General features: G+C 41.5%; 1 protein-coding gene across 4 annotated transcripts in view; it reads left to right on the top strand.

Annotated features, from left to right (window-relative positions):
- The first annotated feature begins 13,079 nt into the window (after positions 1-13,079).
- LOC110508549 (matrix metalloproteinase-16) overlaps positions 13,080-16,225 on the top strand; it is a 41,634-nt gene continuing 38,488 nt past the window's right edge. For 2 of the 4 annotated variants that reach the window (XM_021589131.2, XM_021589130.2), the window contains exons 1-3: positions 13,080-13,512; positions 15,056-15,204; positions 15,490-15,504. In XM_021589131.2, coding sequence (XP_021444806.1) covers positions 13,384-13,512; positions 15,056-15,204; positions 15,490-15,504 — 293 coding nt within the window. In that variant the 5' untranslated portion in view covers positions 13,080-13,383. The remainder of the gene's footprint in view (positions 13,513-15,055; positions 15,205-15,489; positions 15,505-16,225) is intronic. The other 2 variants (XM_021589133.2, XM_021589132.2) reach the window with 1 other exon arrangement.

The following is a 16,225-nucleotide window of genomic DNA, read 5'->3' as shown; positions in this document are numbered from 1 at the left end:
AAAGCGTCTAGACAATATTTCCCCCATAGCATTTGGTTTGCAACAGTTGTTGTTTGTCTAAACCTTGCTGCCTGCCTCTCCAACCTGTGCAACAATGTTTCTGTGTCTTTTTTTGAAATCTCCAATGTGCCATGTGAGAAAGAACTTGACGAGACTGACAGCTTCTCTGAGCCAGGCAAATTCATTTATCTGTGATTTTGCAACTACAAGCTTTTGTGTCTCTGTTTTGAGTTTTGAGTTTTATTTGACATATATTTTTTCTTCAGCTCTCAATTGTCTGGATTTCACTGTATTGCACTGTAGCCTTGTCTCACACCCAGACTTTTAATATTCTGCTATGTATTTTTCTATATACATTTTGTTTTAGAAGCACTAAATATATTATTTTCTAGGAAATACAGTTGTCTCACACTATTGCGCCATTACCATCACACTGAACAAAGTAATCAATTATAGTTGCTTTTTCAACATTAAATCATTGTATGGTGTGTACGCTATACCCTACTCCCTAGATATGAAAGATTAAAGAGGCATTGTTACATTTGTTTGATAGAATACACCTCTCTTTCTCAGCCAGGTAACATAATGTCTCATGGGCAGTGTATCAGAGGAAATGTCTTGCACTGGAAAGCAGACCAAGGGTGCACTGCAGTGTAGGAGGGAGTCAGGGGGAGCCTAATGATGCTATTTTAAACCAACACACTCCATGGAAAATATCTGATCTGTCTCCCCTTTTCATGATGAAATTGGATTGATTATTATTATAACGGGTGGGTTTAATTCTGAATTCTGATTGGTTAAAATCGCATTCCAGCCAGTGTCTAATTCCACAATTTACCACCGGCTAAATCTATGAGGTTAAAATGCCTATTCACTCTGTTCAATCTGACTGCGCAATCCACTGTCTCATCAGCTCAGCCAAGCAATTTATAAACTTGATCTCCACAACGGCTATGAAAAGCATTATCTCACATTTCTTTTAGACTAACATTTCGTTTTCAACAGCAAAGATTTGTATTAACCATGCTGTCTGTCTCTCTGACATTTTCAACATTGTTTCAATATTCAAATTCGATCTCCATATTAATGAACGTGTCTGGAGTCGGGACGAGAGAGACAGGCAGCGTTTCTCAGCCAGTCGAAATCATGAATCAGCTGGCATAATTGTTATGGATACATACAAAGAAGTCATTTGAAAAAAGGTCAAACGAAACGAAGTGCAGCTAGTTTTTCAGTTGTTCCAGCTTTAATTTGAAGTTATTGTGTTAGCTGTGTGTGTTGGCTAGATCCTCTGAACAACAGTGTCCTGACAAGTGAGCACATGTTCTATGCCAGGCGAAATCGTGCCTCATTATTATTGTCACAACTTCCACCAAAGTCGGTTCCTCTCCTTGTTCTGGCGGCGTTCGGCGGTCGGCGTCACCGGTCTTCTAGCCATCGTCGATCTATTTTTCATTTTCCATTTGTTTTGTCTTGTTTTCCTACACACCAGGTTCTCATTTCCCTCATTAAGTGTTGTGTATTTAACCCTCTGTTCCCCCCATGTCTTTGTGTGGAATTGTTTGTTGTAAGTGCTTGTGCACATGGTTACTGGTGCGCGTCGGGTTTTGTACCCATGTTGATTTTTTCTTTATGCCGTTGGTTTTGAAATTAAACTGCTCCGGCTATTACCTAGTTCTGCTCTCCTGCCTCTGACTTCACTGCCACTAGTTTCGCACCCCTTACAGTTATGGATGTATCCAAATAAATGTAACTAGAAAACAACTTAAACAAATGTAAATGCAGCTACTTTGCTTTTCATTCTGACTGCACTCTTTGATGTGACTGTGAGCTAGCCGTAGTTGGCTAGCTACTGTAGCAGGCAAGGGATAAGAACATTTAGAACAAACAACTGGGTCGCGTCCATAGATACAGAACAAAAAGACAGAACGACTGGGTCTCGTTGCTGGCAACTGAACCGATAGAACGAATGACCAGCCGGCTTGGGTAGCAACCCAAGATTTGCGTCTATATCTTGTGGAAGGATGAAATAGTATGAATAAATTCATCAAGCCAGCTGGTCATCAAGCCGGCTGACTTTGTCTCGTGCCAATATATCCTCCAAACACCGGCTTCTCAGGCATTATCACTTAAATGTACTGTACAATGCACACTCTGTACTATACTTTCCTTAAGGGTTGAAACAGGACAGGATGACTCGTCTGCCGCTTGTGGAAAGATTCCTATTGGATTAAAGTAACCAGGTTCATTCATATATTCTGAGTGTTTACTGCATTACCCAATGGGCTGCTATGGAGACCACATGTTCTGACAAGAACTGTATTGGCCAGGGGAGATTGTTGGGAAACGTTAAAACCATCACCATGCAATGAGAGAAGTTATGTTTCACTGTGTCCGCACAAAAATGTATGCATGTGTGTGTGTGTGTGTGTGTGTGTGTGTGTGTGTGTGTGTGTGTACCTGTTTCACTGTTATTATACAGTACATATGCTATCTCATCCATCACAAAACAATGATGTTGACATTAACAGTAGGGGGAATCGACCAGCGAAAATATTGTCCATCTTGTGAAGTCCCCATTGCGCATTCAAATATTAGCTAGTTTTAGCTGAGTGAAAACTGCCTGGAGGAAAGCAGACGCTTTACAGATATCAGGTGGTATTCTGTAATCTCTGCAGCTCTGCTAATGAACTCTTAATTAATTGGTGTTAGGCTGTTTGTTCACAGTGCCTGGAGCTTTCTTATATCACTGAACCGTTGACATAGCCTGGTTAATGCAGACTGAATGATGTGAACAAACCATTTCCAGGCTACCATTGACAATAGGATTCAGTTATCCCTTTCAACATTTCAAGTCTGATGTGTGTGTTCTCCACATTTTAGTGTTATCCTACAGTTCTGAAAGGGGGCCAAGTCAGTTGACCAGAACTAACAACTGTACTGAAAAACTGCTGGAGCAACAAAGCCTATAGGTAGGAACAAGAACTGCCATCTTCTTATAAAATGCTGATATACCAATCCAAAGCCATAACAGCACCTCTAATGGAGTGATGGGTATCTCTGGCAGATGGTATATAGCCTCAAACTGACACAGGATCCTCCTATATGATATGCCATATGGTGTTTACAGTACTGTACAGTACCTCCCCCTCCTCCTCTGTGTGCCTGTCTCCACCCACCTCCAATATACTTCTCTCTCTGAGGAGTATTGGGGAGGGGTCTCTCTGTGTATTATTTGGTTTCAAGTTTTTTCTTCTTCCTACGTTCAATGAATAACTTAGTTAAATGAGAGGACCCTGGTCCAGCTGGTGCCTCTCATGCAGATCAAACCAGAGCAGAGCCCTGAGACCTGGAGGGCACCTCCCTCACACAATAGTCACGGTAGCATCCCCCATCTCTCTGCTTCAATTAACCACTTAATTGGTTTGACTGCTTTGTCCGGTTGTTGTTGAATAATTATGGACATGTAGCCATCATAGTTGGGTTTCTTTTCTTTTAGTTACTGTAGATGCTCCTAACACCTTCTTCGGTCTACTGTGAGTAGACTATACACCTGCTTCCTACCAATATTTTCCTTTGTGTGAAGAGCGTGTTTTCTCCTCCAATAGGTATTTCCCTGAGGAACAGGTCTTAAATACACGAGGAGGGGCTAAATTGAAAGGTGATGATGGAACGAAAGGAGGGATGACCAACCACTATCTTCATTCAGCCACCACTCTCCCTTTTCAGAGGAATCCCCAGTAGGCTAGCTGGTCATTATGTTGTGTTTGTTTAGAGTTTCTGCTTGCTGACAGCTGTGGTATGGGGCTGGGGCTCTGAGTAGGTTAGGGTCTACACAAACAGCCCGAGGGAGGGAGAGAGCGGTGGAGAGTACCAGATAGTCATGGCTGGTGCATGCTCTGATACAGGGTTAAAGGGGGAGTTATGGGGACAGGTTGATTAGCAGGATGTTTTTAATATGGCCATTCATTTATATTTGGGTCAACATCATCACGGACCAAAACATGTTATTTCCTTTTCTTGTGTAAATGCAGATCTGAAATGCCATGCTGTTCTCTTGTTTTCAGAAGTGTTGTAAACCTTGAAGCAATAAGGCATGAGAACCTGGGATTTATTGTCTGAATAACTCCTGACTAAGGGCTGTTCTTAGGCCCTACGCGAAGCTAAGGTCCGGGAAACAAATCAAATCAAATCAAATCAAATTTTATTTGTCACATACACATGGTTAGCAGATGTTAATGCGAGTGTAGCGAAATGCTTGTGCTTCTAGTTCCGACAATGCAGTAATAACAAGTAATCTAACTAACAATTCCAAAACTACTGTCTTGTACACAGTGTAAGGGGATAAAGAATATGTACATAAGGATATATGAATGAGTGATGGTACAGAGCAGCATAGGCAAGATACAGTAGATGGTATCGGGTACAGTATGTACAAATGAGATGAGTATGTAAACAAAGTGGCATAGTATAGTATAAAGTGGCTAGTGATACATGTATTACATAAGGATACCGTCGATGCTATAGAGTACAGTATATCCGTATGCGTATGAGATGAATAATGTAGGGTAAGTAACATTTATATAAGGTAGCATTGTTTAAAGTGGCTAGTGATATATTTACATCATTTCCCATCAATTCCCATTATTAAAGTGGCTGGAGTTGAGTCAGTGTCAGTGTGTTGGCAGCAGCCACTCAGTGTTAGTGGTGGCTGTTTAACAGTCTGATGGCCTTGAGATAGAAGCTGTTTTTCAGTCTCTCGGTCCCAGCTTTGATGCACCTGTACTGACCTCGCCTTCTGGATGATAGCGGGGTGAACAGGCAGTGGCTCGGGTGGTTGATGTCCTTGATGATCTTTATGGCCTTCCTGTGACATCGGGTGGTGTAGGTGTCCTGGAGGGCAGGTAGTTTGCCCCCGGTGATGCGTTGTGCAGACCTCACTACCCTCTGGAGAGCCTTACGGTTGAGGGCGGTGCAGTTGCCATACCAGGCGGTGATACAGCCCGCCAGGATGCTCTCGATTGTGCATCTGTAGAAGTTTGTGAGTGCTTTTGGTGACAAGCCGAATTTCTTCAGCCTCCTGAGGTTGAAGAGGCGCTGCTGCGCCTTCTTCACGATGCTGTCTGTGTGAGTGGACCAATTCAGTTTGTCTGTGATGTGTATGCCGAGGAACTTAAAACTTGCTACCCTCTCCACTACTGTTCCATCGATGTGGATAGGGGGGTGTTCCCTCTGCTGTTTCCTGAAGTCCACAATCATCTCCTTAGTTTTGTTGACGTTGAGTGTGAGGTTGTTTTCCTGACACCACACTCCGAGGGCCCTCACCTCCTCCCTGTAGGCCGTCTCATCGTTGTTGGTAATCAAGCCTACCACTGTTGTGTCGTCCGCAAACTTGATGATTGAGTTGGAGGCGTGCGTGGCCACGCAGTCGTGGGTGAACAGGGAGTACAGGAGAGGGCTCAGAACGCAACCTTGTGGGGCCCCAGTGTTGAGGATCAGCGGGGAGGAGATGTTGTTGCCTACCCTCACCACCTGGGGGCGGCCCGTCAGGAAGTCCAGTACCCAGTTGCACAGGGCGGGGTCGAGACCCAGGGTCTCGAGCTTGATGACGAGCTTGGAGGGTACTATGGTGTTGAATGCCGAGCTGTAGTCGATGAACAGCATTCTCACATAGGTATTCCTCTTGTCCAGATGGGTTAGGGCAGTGTGCAGTGTGGTTGAGATTGCATCGTCTGTGGACCTATTTGGGCGGTAAGCAAATTGGAGTGGGTCTAGGGTGTCAGGTAGGGTGGAGGTGATATGGTCCTTGACTAGTCTCTCAAAGCACTTCATGATGACGGATGTGAGTGCTACGGGGCGGTAGTCATTTAGCTCAGTTACCTTAGCTTTCTTGGGAACAGGAACAATGGTGGCCCTCTTGAAGCATGTGGGAACAGCAGACTGGTATAGGGAAACAGCCCTTAGGAGGTTGTTATTCACAATAATTCCTGGGTTCTCATGCCTTATTGCTTTTATAAAACTGTTGCCAACGTATTAAACAAAGATTAACGACATGTTTTCACTAAAAACATTATTTGAATGAGTACATTTGTTTTATTCCATCCTTCCACCATTCAATATGGTCCGGGAAAAAGCCAGTTGTCAGTGCTGAGATTCTGAAGTTGTTAGCCAAAATGGGCTGGTCATCTATTCTATTGGCATGGACTGATTTAAGTAAATAAGGTTGCCATGGAGGCTAGCTAACACAATCACATCAAGCAGCTGAAATGACAGCAAACTATCTGCATTTTCCTTTGTTAAACCTTTGTTTCTATTGCCATTTCTTTGCACATATCCATTAACTATGATGGATATACATATTTTGGAAAAAATATGTTTCTTGAAAAATACTTTCATCAACATAAATACTTTTCTCATTTTATCAGGAATAATAAACTGGTATTGGCTGTGACCATTTTATTGAATAAAAAATGTCCCCAATACCACTTGTGCGGGTGTCATTACTTTCACATCATAAACATGACATTTCTGTTTAAAATTGAATAACAAACACAATGAGGTTTGGGATTTTTTGGCTTTATCTGTCTGTAGGATTTGGTACTACCACATTTATAAAGAATCATTTTTTATTCCTTATTGTATAAATATGCAATTACGTGTTGAAATTGTTATGTATTTAGAATTTCTAAGTAGCTATATTGAGAACAAGTAGGTGCTTTACACCTGAAGAAGACAGGAGTATGATATTTAATGTGTACTTATATTCTTTCTTAAATAACAAATATGTGTAGATTGTGGTGGTAATTACTGTGTGGCGGTAATGACTAGGGCAATCTCTCAAGAACGGGAAGTGACAACTTTTTTGAGAATATTACTTCTGGGTAACCAAGATTATGACTAGAGTAACGATAAAATGCATTACTTGTTAAAAATAACTTGGTGGAAAAGTATATTGAAAATATGAGTGATTGTTATAAAGACGGTGAAAGATGAAGTAATAAGCAGTATTGAGCAGGGGTATACCCTTTTTATGCAAATGTTCTACATTTTGTTCTACTTCGTGATGGTAATGACAGTGTTGGTAATGACAATTTGCTTGTTTTGGGATTTAACTGCCAGGCCATAAGGTTTACTTCGTTAATAGGATCAGCTATCATTTGATAAACTCCAACCACAACAGAATGAGATTTATTTTTTCAAATAGAGGACAATCCAGACGAGTTATAGCCATTGCAGTAATGACGCAGAATAAAAATAATGCTCTATTTTTATGCATTCTTGGAGATTGAGATATAATTTCAAACACTGTCATAGCCATGTTCTCCACTTCCCAGTTCTTGTGTGACTTGATGTCTAAAATATTGAAAATGATTGATTACTTTGTTCAGTGTGATGGTAATGGCGCAATACTGAGAGACAACTGTATTTCTTAGAAAATAATATATTTAGTGCATAAAAAATGTATATAGCAAAATAATATTATTTTTCTGTCACGATCGTCGTAGTGAGTAGACCAAAGCGCAGCGTGATGTGAATACATCCTTTTAATGATAGACGAAAAAACACGAAGTACACTAAACAAACTATAACAAGACGACCGTGACCACTATCAATACATGCAACATCACAATAACCCACGAACCACAATACAAAACAGGCTACCTAAATAAATATGGTTCCCAATCAGAGACAACGACAAACACCTGCCACTGATTGAGAACCATATCAGGCCAAAACACATAGAAATAGACAAACTAGACATACAACATAGAATGCCCACTCCTATCACACCCTGACCAAACAAAACATAGAAACAAACAACGCAAATCATGGTCAGAGTGTGACATTTCCTAACCAGGTGCATTAAATATAAAGTGTAATACATAGCAGAATGTGACAAGTCTGGGTGTGAGACATTGCTAAAACATATTGAAAGCTGAAAAAAACAAACATTTTAGGTTATTTTAGTGTTTACTTAATATATGTCAAATAAAAATCACAATACATTTTTTTCTTAAAAATAGAACCCGAGACACAAAAAAAGCTTGAAGTTGCAAAATTACAGAGAAATTAATTTGCCTGGCTCAGAGAAGCTGTCAGTCTCGTCACGTTGGTGATTTCAAAAAAGAAACAGCAACGTTGTTACACAGGTTGGAGGCAGGCAGCAAGGTTTAGACAAACAGCAACTGTTGCAAACCAAATGTTAGGCTAGTAGAAATATTGTGTAGATGCTTTTTTACCAGGGGAGATTAAGTTTGTGAATTGTGGTACATTTGTGGGTTTTAGCATATGGCACAAATCCCATTCAAGCCATGGGACCGATATTAGCATTTTTCGCGCATCATGCCCAAATCATCCGAAAGTATCTCAAAGTGATTGTGAAACCCAACAAAGCAACTTATACATATTTTGAACATGATGCATGAAAAATTATAATATCGGTCCCATGACTTGAACTGGATTCGTGGCACAAATGCTAAAACGTTAGCATGTGGAAATAGTGCCAAGGAAACTAAACCAAAGCATGGATTGCTGTCATACCTTGTCCATAGACTGCTTACAGCAGGTGTGTCAAACTCATTCCATGGAGGACCTAGTGTCTGCAGGTTTTTGTTTTTTCCCTTTCAATTAAGCCCAAGACAACCAGGTGTGGTGAGTTCCTTACTAATTGGTGCACACACTTGCACAATGCACACATATTTTCCCCTTACTTATTTTGGCAAACACAGAGACAGACATACCCATTTTGGTAACAATTTACCTGACACCCAGTCATAACAATGTCATAATATTTCATAACAGTTGACATAGCTTGTCATAACCTGTCATAATATGGTCATAACACTGTCATGACCCATCTATTTACGCCTGTTGTGTTATTTTATGGCTGTTTATGACACCTACATAAGAGTGTCAAAACCAACATTTATTCAAATGTATTTTTTCCTTCCCTGCCAAGAAGTTTCCTTTCATTTGAAAGTTTGCTTTGTTGTTGTCATAATGAATTCATTACAGTCATGTTTTTTTTCTTCTCATCCTTATTTAAAATAACTTTCAGAAAATGCACTTTATGACACTGTCATGAAGCATTATGACCATCCTGTGTCACTTTATTTGGACTACGAAAATACACTTTATGACACTGTCAAGAAGCATTATGGCCATCCTAATCATGTAAGCCAGATAGGCCTATCAAGTACATGCCCTTATGTCAGTCATCAGTCAAAAAGAGGGTGTCTTGTCCTGCTCCTGAAATCTGCTCCTGCATTCATCCCGGTCATCAGCAACAGAGCATTGGGGTAGGTGCATGTCTGACATCAACTTGTGCGCAATTACAATTACAATGATAATTGAATATGGTAAATTTCAGAAAATGTTATGTAACATGAACATAATATTGACAAGTAGGCTATGGCATAATGGAATGTGCTGCCTTGTGTGGTAGGTTTTGTGTGTTTTGACACTCTTATGAAGGTGTCATAACCAGCCATAAAATAGTACAATATGTCACAACAGGTCTAAATATATGTGTCAAGACAGTGTTATGACCACATTATGAAAGTTATGTCAGCTGTTAAGACATTATGATATGGTTATGACAGTGTCATAATGTGTTATTACACTGGGTGTCAAGTGTTACCTTAATCTTTTCTAAGACGGCAAACTAGTTGCAACACATCCACATGCTAAAAATAATTTGAAGATCAGAAAATGTCATTTTACTGTGTCACCATCTTGCCTTATGGAGGAGTTTATGGAAACATTGCAGGCGCAGTTTGAGCTACTCTAGGAAGTGACGTTGCAGGCAAGGTCAGTGCTGCCCCCTCTCATTGAGTAACTCAAGTTGAAAGCCGACTGGGATACTGCAGACTGCTGTAGCCACTAAATTATCTTTATAACTTATTCTGTGTGCGATACTAAAACAATCGGTTCAAGGACATACATCTGGTGAAACAGAAGCACGTATTGGTACCATTATTGTGTTAGATTTTTTTAAATATTCATGGATATTGACCACAAAGATCGCCATACTTTGATTGACTATAATGTGGTCTTCTGTTTTCTAAAAACATTGCCTGCAGTACTCCGGTCAGCCTTGAACTGAAATCCTCAATGAGAGGGGTCAGTCGTTCTCCCCTGCTCCAACATAATGTGATAACGATTGACAACTGAATGCATTCAACCGAAATGTGTTTTCTGCATTTCACCAAAACAATTTGAATTAGAGACATGTGGGGGGCTGTCTTAATCGATATCATCAGGGCCCGGGAGAAGTTGTTGTTGGGGGTTAACTGCCTTGTTCAAAGGCAGACTGATGTGACAAAAAAAACTATTATTTCAGTCCTGGCTGTCCCCATATAGTCTGCTATGTGTACAGAAAAACAAAGAAACACACACACATTTTTGTACTGACACAGTGAAACAGGACTTGTCTCATTGGTGATGGTTTACTGTTTCCCAATGATCTCCCCAGGCAATTACAGTTCTTGTCAGAGCATGTGGTCTCCATAGCATCCCATTGGCTTATACAGTAAACACTCAGAGTATATGAATGAACCTGGTTACTTTAATCCAAAAGGAATCTTTCCACAAGTGGTAGACTAGTCATCCTGTCCTGTTTCAACCCTTAAGGAAAGTACAGTATCAGAATGTTCATTGTACAGTACATACAGTGACTTTTCCCACATTTTGTTACGTTACAGCCTTCATCTAAAATGTATTCAATTGTTTTTTCCCCCACATCAATCTACGCACAATAGCCCATAATGACAAAGCAAAAACAGGTTTTAGATTTTTTGCAAAAAATAAGTAATTTAATATCACATTTACATAAGTATTCAGACCCTTTACTCAGTACTTTGTTGAAGCGCCATTGGCAGTGAATACAGCCTTGAATCTACAAGCTTGGGACACCTGTATTTGGGGAGTTTCTCCCATTCCTCACTGCAGATCCTCTCAAGCTCTGTCAGATTGGATGGGGAGTGTTGCTGCACAGCTTTTTTCAGGTCTCTCCAGAGATGTTCGATTGGGTTCAAGTCCGTGCTCTGGCTGGGCCACTCAAGGCATTCAGAGACTTGCCCCGAAGCCATTCCTGCATTGTCTTGGCTGTGTGCTTAGGGTCGTTTTCCTTTTGGAAGGTCCTGACTAGTCTCCCAGTCCCACAGCATGATGCTGCGGGTGCCAGGTTTCCTCCAGACGTGATGCTTGGCATTCAGGCCAAAGAGTTCAATTTTGATTCTCCCCTCGATTGCTCAGTTTGGCCAGGTGACGCGCTCTAGGAAGAGTCTTGGTGGTTCCAAACTTCTTCCATTAAGAATGATGGAGGCCACTGTGTTCTTGGGGACCTTCAATGCTGCAGAAATGTTTTGGTACCCTTCCACAGATCTGTGCCTCGACACAATCCTGTCTCGGAGCTCTGCAGAAAATTCCTTCAACCTCACGGCTTGGTTTTTGCTCTGACATGTGCTGTCAACTGCGGGATCTATGTGCATTTCCAAATCATGTCCAATCAAATTTACCTCAGGTGCACTCCAACCAATCAAGTTGTAGAAACATCTCAAGATGATCGATGCACCAGAGTTCAATTTCAGGTCTCATAGCAAAGGGTCTGAATACCTATGTAAATAAGGTATTTAAATAAGGTATTGCTACAATTTCTAAAAACCCGTTTTCGCTTCATCATTATGGGGTATTGTGCGTAGATTGATAAGGGAAAAAAATTATGAAATTGATTTTTAGAAAAAGGCTGTAACCACCAAACGTAACGTTACAAAATGTGGGGAAAAGTCAAGGGGTCTGAATACTTTCCGAATGCACTGAGTAATCAATCCAATTTCATCATGAAAAGGTGAGACAGATCTGTGGCGATTTTCCATGGAGTGTGTCGGTTTAAAATAGCATCATTTTTGACTCCCCCTGACTCCCTCCTACACTGCAGTGCACCCTAGGTCTGCTATCAAGAGCAAGACACAGAGACGGAGGCGTATTCTATCCAACAAATGTAACAATGTCTCTTTAATCTTTCATATCCATTGAGTAGGGTGTAGCATACACCATATCATTATTTAATTCCGATCCATCTTGACCCCATTGAAGTAGTAGTAGGGAACCTGTTTCTCAACTAAACACTGCCAGCTTGTGGTTCAAGTACAGTATCTCTGTCTCGTGCAGATTCCTGACATTGGTACCCAGATGAGGTTTCTTGTCTCCATGCATTCATTCACCAATCACCATGAACCTGCTAATGGAGTATTTCCAAGAGTGGTGTTGGGATAGGCTTATCTGACTGAATGGTTATTGATATTAAAATGCTTGTCTTCGCTGAATATCATATGTGTATCTTTGTATGTATCTCATCACGGAATAGGCCATATGATTAAAACTGTTAATATACCATGTATTACATTACATTGTTATAACCGTGTAATAGTCTGTACTTTAATGATATCAGTGCATATTGAAGGATGATTGTTCCATCTGTCTCGGGCTATTTCTAATTACCAGTATACATATTTCATACCAGGGTATATTACATTTGCCTGACGACTGAAACGGAATTCTTCCTCTGCTCTATATTCACTGGGGAGAAGAAACTAGTTTACCCCCGCTGCAACCCCCAACCCTCCCTAAAAACGAAATATATCAAATAAAATGTAGGTTGGGGTCCACCCGGAGTTCGGGTCCACCAGATAGCATATGAACACGTCATAAACCATGATGTTCTTTTTAAATTACAGGCAATTTGCTTTAAAACGGCAACATTTTCTTTCAGACTCGTGGAAAAATGTGTAGAATAGCAGGAAATTGGCTCAGGGATTTACATTGTGTTAATATTAAGATACATATTTTTTGGGGAAAAAGTTGAGATTGTCCTGTCTTTCAAGGATCCCTCTAAAACGGCAACATTTTGGCAAAATGTGTAAAATAGCATGAGATAAACTATAAAACCGCCGTGGGCGTACATCACGTTGCGTTTGGAAGCAAGGAGTTTGGGTAGCCAGGCAAACATTACATGACGCTGGTCTTTACGCCTTCATGGGGTGTGTTGCGCTGCTGGAAACATCAAAGCGCAGGCGTAGACTCTGGAGGTATGATTACTGTACATGGCCATCGATGCCGCTGGATAAACCAAACCAGCGATGTAAATAACAGCGACGGAGGCGGTGGATCTAACATGCCTAATTCTATCACAGCTTGACATGAGAAAATAATACATGGCATCTGGGTTTATCCCCTTGGCAAAACCACCGCGGCCGTCCTTTTATGCGCGTCTCCGAATTTGGCTTTGACAGCTCACCGGATGGTTTTCTTAATTTGACGCACGAACCTAATCACACGACGGGCGGTTTTATCTAATAACCCACTTGGGAAAAACGGGTCATTATGACCTTAGTATCCTCATCTAAAAGAAAACCATTGGATTGTTTTTTCGCAGCAGCGTTCTGCTTGCATTTCTTGCTGTGGATTGTATGCGCTGTGTCCGGAGAAGAGCATCACCAGTTCAGCGTTGAGGTAAGATAAATGGCCTGCTAGTGCTTCGCGGCTGCTCATCATAAATTACTGTGCACTCTCCTCTGCTCGGGTGGCAGCGCTTTGCGCGAAAAACAACATTAACTGTAGACGAGGGTTGTTATTTGTCTGCTACATCATCACTGAAGTATGGTGGATGGCATGGCAAATGTATCTGATTCGGATGGATGTTTCAAGACGCGCGGAACATCGAAATTATTATGCGTTCTATTCTCTTTTTTTTTACAATCTCAAAAACAACATCGGATGCTGTTGGCATTGTTTTGAACGAGATGGTCCAGCGCCCTTCCGCTCAGTCAGCTCATGAGCTGACACCGTCTGTAATATTTGTTATCATACATCTGTAAATATATATGTAGTATACTGTATATACTAGTATTCTATAAATTACCTACGCAACTGGGTGGGTTTATGGTTGTGCAGATTAAGATGTGATCCAAGTTGCGTAATAGGATAGATCGGGTTGAATATATTATACCATATTAATTGCTTCTGTCACATTATCTGTATAGGCCTAGTCTACTGTAGGCTATTCTCTCTCATCCCTCAAATCAAATGATACATTCTGGCATCGGATCCTCATTCATTCCTTTGTGCTGTGAACCAGAACCTGGGCCTTAGCTGTACACAGACAAAACAAACAAACAAACAAACAAACAAACAATTGGCTACATCTGATTGAGGGATGGTGGAAAGATGGACAAACAACAACAAGGCATTTGGCTCAGTGAGCAGCGGAGAGCAAGCGATAGAGATACAGGGATAGAGGGAGGGATGAGGGAGAGATAGATGTAGGATTAGCGGGAGCGTCTCATAGGCTGGGTAATGATGGCGATTGCGCGGCAGCAGCAGTTGGTTGGCAGTGTGGACAGCTGTGGTGGAGCGTGGCTGCCTGCCTAGCCGCCACCTCATGGCTCTTGGCTACGGTAAACGGGGGATTGGGTCTGACAATGACCCCTGGACGACACTGAACCTCTGCTTTACTCAGGAGTGCAGTGGTGGCAGTGTCACTCTGTGTGGGTGGCAGCTTTGACCAGTGGTGGTTAGAGGTAGAAACACAGAGTGAATGTTATTGGGAACTGATTCGGGTAACTGGGCATAGCCATGTGGGTTACAATGTTCAGCCTTGAATACTGGACTTCGGTCCATCCTAATATGCAGAAGATCTGAACCTGAACAAGGCATTTTCTCTGTCAGTGTCACTGTGTGTGGGGTGGAAGCTTTGAGTGGTGGTGGTGATAGACAGCCCTGAGTGTTCCTGTAACTCTGGAAGGCATGGAGGTATACTGTAGCCCGTAGGACGTGGCTTACAGGCTACACTTCCGTCCCGAGAGTTATGAACCTGGACTGTACGATCAGTTTGACTCACACTCGAGACGTTATGAGCAAGGACAGACCTGCGTCCATTTCAGGCTGTCATTTCCATCTTGGTGACAATGACCAAAATGTAGCTTATAACTCACGTAACAACAAAGTAATAGCAGCATTTGTCATGACTCTCTCTCTCTCCCTCTCTCTCCTGTAGGGATGGCTACAGAAGTACGGCTACCTGCCCCACACAGACCCCAGAATGGCTGTCCTGCGCTCAGCCCAGACCATGCAGCAAGCCATAGCAGCAATGCAGCGCGTCTACGGCCTCAATGTCACAGGGACACTGGATGAGAGGACCACATAGTGAGTAGATACACGCACACTTACACGCACACACACACACACACACACACACACACACACACACACACACACACACACACACACACACACACACACACACACACACACACACACACACAGAATGGCACTGATGTATCAGTGAAAATAGGAACACAAAAACGTAATTATCACCAATGATAAATGTATGTAGCCTACATGGACTTATTAGCTCCAACATCTCTAACTAGCAGCCCATTGAGATCATAACACTTTTCATTCTTCTCTTTCTTGCTTAAATTGATGAAGTGATATCACACTAAGGTGAGGCTCTATCTTTTACATATTATCTCTGAGCACAGTATTCCAGAATGGAAAGAACCATTTCAGTCAACTCGATGTCACATGTTTATGGTCAAATATTTACTTTGTTTTGTACTATAATATTTGTTTCGCTCCCAGAAGCAATATACGGTGCTTTCAGAAAGTATTCAGACCCCTTGACTTTTTCCACGTTTTGTTACGTTACAAAATTGATAAAAAAAAACATTTTCCTCAGCAATCTACACATAATACCCCATAATGTGTTAGAGCGAAATTACAAGATGATGTTATTATGCTGTTATTGCATCAAAGTGTTGTTTTATGGAATAGGTTCTTAGAACACTGTCATCTGTGTGTGTTCTTCTGAGTTGGGCATCTGGGGGCTTAATGCTGACAGTGGATTTACGATGCATTTGGTGATAAAAATCTAAAGAAAGCATTCCATAGCATGAGTTAGTGTTTGTGTTCTGGGAGGTACCAGGGTGGAGATGGCTCGGGTATGGATAATTATGAGAGGAACCTTGTTTTGGGGGTCAGACCCTGGTTTCCACACATTGAGAACAGTCTATACAGCAGATACTGTCTGCTGTAAATTATTAATTTATTTCATATAAAATCCTAACAAATCCTAACCCATTTCACACATCTGTTGTTTGTCATGAACATTCAGGAGGATGTACTTTGTTATAAAATGCTGTGGCTCAAATCCGCTCGTTGGGCT

Source organism: Oncorhynchus mykiss, chromosome 28 (assembly GCF_013265735.2).
Source record: "Oncorhynchus mykiss isolate Arlee chromosome 28, USDA_OmykA_1.1, whole genome shotgun sequence".
NCBI classification, from domain to species: domain Eukaryota; kingdom Metazoa; phylum Chordata; class Actinopteri; order Salmoniformes; family Salmonidae; genus Oncorhynchus; species Oncorhynchus mykiss.
This window is presented reverse-complemented; position numbering and strand designations above follow the sequence as displayed.